We start from the raw sequence: 8,333 nt of genomic DNA, 5'->3' as shown, positions 1-8,333 counted from the left end.
CAAGTCTTCCTTTTCTTTCTTCTGGGTCTCCCAGAACATCCTGTTTTTTAGGCCTCAAACTTGCAAAGACTAACACATGTGCTTAACTGTAAGCACTGAAGTCAGGGTGTGTAAAGCTAAGCAGGAGTTAACTGTCTAGGGCTGGGCTTGGCTTGAATTTTCTCTCGTGTACAGCTCCACACACATTGCCAATGGTAAGCAGAGACTAATAATTTAGTGCATTGCAGGGTGGGAGCTGTGATGGCTCTCTACTCTAACCTTTAAAGACAGGGTGTGGTCAATGGATATCATAGGCCCTAATATATTATGCTCCATTTTGATGCAAAGGGCCACTGCTTGTAGGGTGACCAGATAGCAAGTGTGAAAAATCGGGATGGGGGTGGGGGGTAATTGGCACCTATATAAGAAAAAGCCCCAAATATCGGGACTGTCCCTATAAAATCGGAACATCTGGTCACCCTAAGTGCATGGAGTAGGATGGAGTTTGCACATTTAAGCACTCCTCAGGTGTCTGCAGCCAACCTCTCCTCTCACGAGGGGTCTGTGGTGCGGCTGTCCCCCACTCACACTAAACGCGGCCCTGCTATGCGGTGTGTGTATAGCGCGTGTGTGTGTTGGTGTGGCCCTTTGGTGATGTTGGAAATATCTCCCCACCCTTTGGTGCCTTCTCGTCTCCTGTGTTTGAAGAGGGAGTTTCCCATGGAGCAGTAGATCATTAACTCTGTGGAAACAATAATTTATTTCTTCATCCTGGGGTCAGAGCATCTGCCAGTATCTGAGAGTCCTCCTAATGCCCATCAAAGGTAAAAACAGCAGAATCCAAAACTAATATATCTAAAAGACTGATGGGTGTTTTCTTGCTTCAGCATCCCTCAAAACCCTGGAGGCATCTTTTCTGCTGAGCAAAGCCTGGGCAGCCTCCCGTCCGTGTTCCCCCGCCCCCCCGTTCACACTGAACGAGCTGGGGAGCTCGCCAGGCCCGGTCAAGAGGCTGGCACCGAGCCCCCGCCCCCCGCACTCTGCTCCCAGAGCAGGCAGGCACCTGGTCCCTCCCACACCCCGCACTCACCCCCGGCTTTCTCCGGCTGCTGCAGCCAATAGCAACCGAGGAGGCGGCGGCGGCGGCGAGTCCCTGGGGCGCGGAGCAGAGCGGCGCCGCCGGCCCGAGGCGTCCCAGCTTGCAGCTCCGCTCGCATCTCCCCGCCGCGCCGCCTGGCCCCGGCTCGCCAGGGAGGGACCCAGGGCGCAGGCAGGGCTGCTAGGGAGGCGGCGGCGGACGCAGGTCAGGGGGGCGCTTCTGCGCTGGGAGAGGGCGGTGGGGGGCAGGCACGGGAGCCGGGGGGCGGGGGCCGCAGAGGGCTGCGACGGGGACCCAGCGGCAGGGCCGGGCCGGCTGCCGGGCCCTCCTCGGGCCCGCTGCGGCCGGCTCAGCGCGGGGCGCTTTTGTCTCCCTTCCTTCCCAGGCGGCCGCTGCGGCTGGGCAGCCCGAGGATGCTGCTGCTCCTGGTCCTGCCCTTGCTGCTGGGGGCGGCTTGCGCAGCTCCGGCGGCGGATGGGGGAGCCGAGCTGCCGCCCGGGGAGCCGGAGCCGAGCTTCCCTCGGGAGGAGGCCAGTCTGAACGAAATGTTCCGCGAGGTGGAGGAGCTGATGGAGGACACGCAGTACAAGCTGCGGAACGCCGTCAAGGAGGTGAGACACCCCCGCACCCCCCCCCCCCCCGACACGTCTCACTCACTCACACCTTTCCCAGATCCCATCCCGCCTGGGGAGGGGATAGTGCCTGGGGCTTACCCTGGCTGGGATAGTTCTTCGGCCTAAGGGGGGGGGGGCTGTGCAGGCTGTTTGTGTGTTCGCCTGCAGGGCTGGGGAGGCGAGTGGGGCGTGTGGCTATGCGGCTATGCGGTGTGTGTATAGCGCGCGTGTGTGTTGGTGTGGCCCTTTGGTGATGTTGGAAATATTTCCCCACCCTTTGGTGCCTTCTCGTCTCCTGTATTTGAAGAGGGAGTTTCCCATGGAACAGTAGATCATTAACTCTGTGGAAACAATAATTTATTTCTTCATCCTGGGGTTAGAGCATCTGCCAGTATCTGAGAGTCCTCCTAATGCCCATCAAAGATAAAAGCAGCAGAATCCAAAACTAATATATCTAAAAGACTGATGGGTGTTTTCTTGCTTCAGCATCCCTCAAAACCCTGGAGGCATCTCTTCCGCTGGAAAGCCTTTCAGTAGTGTGCATGTGGTGCAATAGTGGGTTTGCATTAGGCCCTTAAATTTATCTTGCTCTGTTTTTGTTAAAAATTCCAAAAGGTTTTTGATTGCCCTCAAAAATGTTACTCGTCAATCTCCCTGAATCTCATTTAAGGTGAGAGATTCAGCTCGTTCTTTCCTGTGAAATGCTCATTCACTTGCTGCATCAGGCACTTAAAGTTGAGTGTTTGGGTCTTGATTCTAGCACTGAGTATGACCATTTTCCTGGCAAAACAGCACCCCTTTAGATCAGGGGAGGCCAACCTGTGGCTCTGGAGCCACATGCGACTCTTCAGAAGTTAGTATGCAGCTCCTTGTATAGTAGGCACCGACTCCGGGGCTGGAGCTATAGGCACCAACTTTCCAATGTTCCCGGGGGGTTCTCCCTGCACAACCCCCTGCTCTGCCCCAAACCCTGCCCCCACTCCAAGCCCCTGCCCCGCCCCGAGCCTGCAATGCCCTCACTCCTCCCCCCCCCCCGCACGCCACAAAATAGCTGATCAGGAGGTGCAGGGAGGGAGGGGGAGGTGCTGATTGTCGACAGGAGGCACTGGGGTGGGGAGCTGATGGAGAGCTACTGACATATTTCTGTGGCTCTTTGGCAATGTACATTTCCAAATTCTGGCTCCTTCTCAGGCTTAGGTTGGCCACCCCTGCTTTAGATCAACTCCAGCACCTTCAACCTTTCCAACTCTTATCTATATCTGTCTCCTGATACCCCTGTCTCTCTCCTTTCACTCAGAGCAGGATCCCACTAATTTCTTCAAGGATAAAATTGATGCCATGCAGCAGAATTTTCACACCTTTCACTCTGTGCTCTACCTCTTATCCTATACACGCTCTCCCTGCTCAACATATTTTTCCTTCCATTTTTTCCTCTATATAATCTCTTAATGTTCTTCATCTCTCCTTTGACCGTAACCCTTGTTCATGCTTTAGTCATCTCCTTTCCATTCTTTTGCCTCACTCTCCTCCAGCCTATCCATAATATGAAGTATCGTGGGGGAGGGAAGCCATTCAGATACTGTGGTGACGAGCACTTCATATAAGCAGAGAGCCAAAGCGCTGCCGCTGCTGCAGAAACAATCTTCCTTTCCCACCATTTGGATGTTCTGCTCCTATTCACATTTCTCACCCTCCCTTCCAGCTGTGTACACGACCTCACTTCTGCTTATCTTTGCTATCATTCCCTCCTAGCGCCCTTCACTAACACAGGCCTTCCTTCTATCTGTTTGTATTAGAGTAGCACCACGGGACTTCAAGTGAGATCAGTCCCCTATTTTGCTAGGAACTGTACCAACATATAGTAAGAGGGAGGCCCTGATTTGAAGTGCTTATAGTGTAAATAAACTAGACAGAGTGGGAGAAAGAACATGTTACTGTCATTTTACAGTTGGGGCACTGAGATGCAAAGAGACTAAGTGAATTGCCCAAGATCACACAGGAAAGGAAAAAGAAAAGGAGTACTTGTGGCACCTTAGAGACTAACAATGGAAAGGAAAAATCACTAAGCCAGAAATTGAACCTATGAGTTCTAGTCCACAAAAAACATCCTCTGCATTCCTCTCCATTCTCTGCTAGGAGCCCTTTTCTATGCTGCCCCTTACAAATCTTCCTTTTTGTACTGTGCCTCAAACCAACCCTTTTCTCTTTAAATCCCTTCTCAAAAATCAGTTATTCCAAGAAGCCTTTCTGTGATAAGCCACCTGAGAAACAAATCTTTAAAAATATTTAATTAAAATCACTACATCTGAACTTTTGATCTTCATTTGCACAACTGGTGTATTATGCATATGTCCTCTATTGTGTGTTTAATTTAGATTGTATCAGAGGGATAGCCGTGTTAGTCTGGATCTGTAAAAGCGGCAAAGAGTCCTGCGGAACCTTATAGATTATCAGATGTATTGGAGCATAAGCTTTCATGGGTGAATACTCCATTGGGGCTTACGTCCGACAAAGTGTGTAGAGACCATGTCTTTATTGTACAATGCCAAATGTGGTTTGTCGTGCTTAAGATTAGCTATGGTCCAACTATGCTGAATCTAGCCACATCCTTATTAATTTTATATTAACATAAGGATGGGTACAGAGAACTGAGGTATTGTAAATATTACACACTTTTAAAAATGGCCACAGCAAAAATGGTTAGAAAAAAGACAGACACTCATAAAGAAAACCCATCACCAGTGGGAGATGTGCTCCTGGGAAAAATTCAACCTGGTGAACTTTACAGTATTTTAGATCGAATATAGAGGTCTCAAGTAAATAACTAGTTTATTTGGAACTCAATTAATGTTAATGTTCCTAGGAGTTTCTCTTGTTCACAAAGATTCCTTTCCTGGTTTTATGCACTTTAAAATTCCATTCCTTTTTTTACTCTTCTTTAATTCAAAGAGTGATCTCATCTCCTTCCCACTGTGATCAGAGCACTGGGAATTCCTGGGGCAGAATTAAGGCTGTGATTGCGCTCCAATACAATGGGAATTTTGCCTGTTAAGGAATGCAAGATTAAGCATGCAGATCCTGATCCAAAGCCAATGAAAGTCCTTCGCTTGACTTCAGTGGCTTTGGATGAGGCTCTTTGCCCTTACAGGACCTTTTCCTGCTCTTCCTCAGGTATGAGAATTTATCTCAAGAGTAGTGTTTATCAAGAAAAAGTAGATAGCCCAGCTAATGATTAAATGTTAATTCAGGGTTTCAGCCCATGGTGGTGTTACGAATTATACCCGATAGGTCACGCACAGGAACTGCTGCGAATTATACCCGATAGGTCACGCACAGTTCGAGTCTAGGCTGAGGCACACGAACCAAGTCCACAACTGCAGAGTTCCCAAAGAGATTAAGTTGATTATGCTCGAGCGTGGTGCCCCCCTGCTAATCAGGAGGGGACCCCGAATGCAGGTTATACAGAGATTATATACCTTTTTAGCAAAGTATGTTGCCCTTGTGCATCGGAAACCTTAGCCAATAGACAAACCTTTCCCTTATCTACCACCTATCCCTGCTAGGTACATTCCCCATGCTAAACCATTACTTCAACTACACAACATGGTCCTAAAGCAATGCACCAGTAGCCTTTCTTATCAGGATGGGAGGCTCACATCAAGGCCAGGAGACAGGGAGTTAGGAACAGACAAAGAACAGAAACCGGGAGTTGAGACAGGCTGGAAACAAAGGGGAGGGTTTCACAGGAATGCAGTATCTAAGGAACACTCCTCCTGGTGCATTATGTGCTTGCTTTTAGACAATGGTAGGCCCCAAACCAAAATGGAGTCACGTATGTTAACTTTTCTTTAACAGTGGTTAAGAAGTTTTGCAGCACCCACTTATCCTCCTGATGCTCAAGTCCATAGAAAGGCTGACTTGTTCTCATACTCCAAATAGTCTACAGCTGAAGAGTTTGGTGCTCCAGTATCATGACACGGCATTCTCTGTTGCATTAAAAATGCTGGCATGCTCATTTGAGATAGCTCAGGAAGCATTTTCATACAACAGAAATCAACACTAATAAATGTGACACTGTTCAGAGTAGGACAAAAAGTGTTGCCTGCTCTATCTTATTGTTTTTGCTTAAGGTTACAAATACCAATGATAAATGTATTGCTCACTAGTTTCTTGCATTTGTTAGATGGAGGCTGAGGAAGAAGGGGCAAAAAACCCATCAGAAGTTGACTTTGAAAACTTACCTCCCAGCTACCATAATGAATCCAACACAGACACCAAAATTGGTAATAAAACCATTCATACCCACCAGGAAATTGACAAGGTATGAAACAATGCGTATAACGATTTACCTTTTCTGTATACTGGCCTTGCAGAGTAAAAGAGCTTGTCACATGTTGAAAAATTTTAGAGAATGTAGAGTTGAATTCATAAACTTCTTGTACTATATATGATTTGCTTGTATAATTAGCAGTTAGGTGGGGAAGTGGAAAATGGTTAATGTGGCAAAATGCTTTGTTTCATTGCTGTAGTGTTTTTTCACACTGCATAGTAATGCCTGGAAAATATGGAATACAGACATGATACATAATGTGGAATGTAAAAGTGATCACTACTCAAGGCTTGATTGATTAGCTTCTTTACTAAGACATTTCAAAAAAGAATAGTGGGATTCATTATCCAATTTTACCAGCTGCAGTCACTATTGCAGTGCAGGAAATGAAAAATAAATAGAATTAACATTAGAGTAATACTGGACTAAACAGTAACAGAGGACTAAAATGGCATTCATATTAATCTAATTTATTGTTCCTGTTTTGCCATATTAGGTTACAGATAACAAAACTGGATCAGCAATCTATTCTGAGACCGTTATTACATCTATAAAAGATGGAGAAAGCAAGAGGAATCATGTGAGTGAGGACTTCCTTTTTTTCTTTTAAAAATTAAACAAAAACATTGGCTTTATCATCTAGAATAAACCAGTACAGTTTAGAGCTCAGCCCAGCAGAACTGTTAAATATTAAAAACAAACCACTTAGCGTTACACAAAATAATATTTTAAAAACCCTTTTAACTACCAGGAATTGCCAGTGTCAGGCTGACTTTTGTTTTTTGGTATAGTTTCTTATTGAAGGATCCCAGAGAACCTTAGAAACTAACTTGCTATCTTCATTCATGCAAAACTCATACTGAAGTCTTATGGGAGTTTTGCCTGAAAAAGCACAAAAGCAGTACTTAATTTGTGCCCGGGCTTGCCAGGGGTGAGCCTTGGCAGTTCATAACTATGGCACTTCTGGGCTTGCTCCATCAGTTATGCATGTAAAAAAAAAATTGCTTGAGCCCCAGCACCTCTTTTATAGGAAATTAAGTACTGCCCAAAAGAATCTGACATACATTCTTCAGAGCTGAAGTTCAGCCATCTGTGGGGTACAGAGAACATCAGAGTAGGTGGTTTCTTCACTGTGTTCTTTGGCTGCTGCCTGATGTCATTCAGCCGAGCAGCACTATCAGGCAGGCCAATGGCTAAGGAAACTAAATTTGAGTCCACTGTCTGAACTCCCGTATAAACTCCCAGTATCTTCTGTTCCTCACAACCTTCTAGTACCTAGCACCACAAGGTTTGAATTGTAGCATAATGTGGAAGAATTATTCTGATTTTGTGGGTAAGCATAATGGTGGGTATAAAGGTTTTGTTGGCATGAGCTGGGATGGGGCTATTGCCACATCCTGATTATGCAGATCATTCCAATGAGAGCTAATATTTCCTTAGTGCCACTCTGCTGCATTCCGTCTGTGTCTTGTATTTTACAGAAAACGTCTTCAGAAAAAGTTATTGGTACTATTTATATTCATCTTCTACTTTTCATGTCTCTTGTTCAAATCTCTCCTAAATATCACTTTTTCAGAAATGCCCATAAATAGAGGTTTAATAGTTAATATAAAATCCAAACAAAACAAAACTCCAGGCTATTGCTCATTCTGCACTTCAAGCTAGTGTAATACCAAAGATTGGGAAAATGGAATTTCTGTATTTTGTGGAGAAATAATTTTGTGGCTTTATTTTTTAAAAAGGTGGCTGTTTGAAGCTGGTCAGTGGGGTGAAACGTAAAGAATAAACCTGGTAGAGCGCAATCAGGCCTCATTCCTTCAATCACATGTTTATTTTTACTACCATAGGAATCCTATAGGATTTAATGGCTAGAGTGCAGGTGAGACAGTCCGTGGTGCAAGTTAAGTAATTTATCACACGGTTCCAAAATTTACCTTGAGAATTTGAAGTTTTAGATCAGAGAAGTACTTTGTCAGGTAATCAAAGAATACTAATGACAGTCAAGCACTGAAATGGTTGCAGAGCTAAAAATTTACCTTACTTTTCATAAATCTTCCACTTACTGTGCTTCGGTTACATGACAGCTTTCTGGCTTCTGATATTGTTGCGATTTGTCTCTTCTCCCCCTTCCTGCCACCTTCTGATACCACATCATTCACGTTTATTGTGCTTCTTTCTTGGAACAAGCTGCTAGTTCAATCCTGCTCAGGGAGCCTGTGTGGAGGAATACTACTCCTTTGTGGTTTACTGCCTATTATTGAACTCTAATTAAACTTGTTCTGTTAGCATCAGCATGAAAATTTCTCCACCA

General features: G+C 45.6%; 1 protein-coding gene across 1 annotated transcript in view; it reads left to right on the top strand.

Annotated features, from left to right (window-relative positions):
• Positions 1-1,072: 1,072 nt before the first annotated feature.
• Positions 1,073-8,333, top strand: part of DKK3 (dickkopf WNT signaling pathway inhibitor 3) — a 43,721-nt gene continuing 36,460 nt past the window's right edge. Inside the window, exons 1-4 of the mRNA XM_037899824.2 lie at positions 1,073-1,282; positions 1,464-1,689; positions 5,876-6,013; positions 6,519-6,602. Of these exons, the coding sequence (XP_037755752.1) occupies positions 1,492-1,689; positions 5,876-6,013; positions 6,519-6,602 (420 nt within the window). The 5' untranslated portion in view covers positions 1,073-1,282; positions 1,464-1,491. The remainder of the gene's footprint in view (positions 1,283-1,463; positions 1,690-5,875; positions 6,014-6,518; positions 6,603-8,333) is intronic.

Source organism: Chelonia mydas, chromosome 6, assembly GCF_015237465.2.
Source record: "Chelonia mydas isolate rCheMyd1 chromosome 6, rCheMyd1.pri.v2, whole genome shotgun sequence".
NCBI lineage: Eukaryota > Metazoa > Chordata > Testudines > Cheloniidae > Chelonia > Chelonia mydas.
This window is presented reverse-complemented; position numbering and strand designations above follow the sequence as displayed.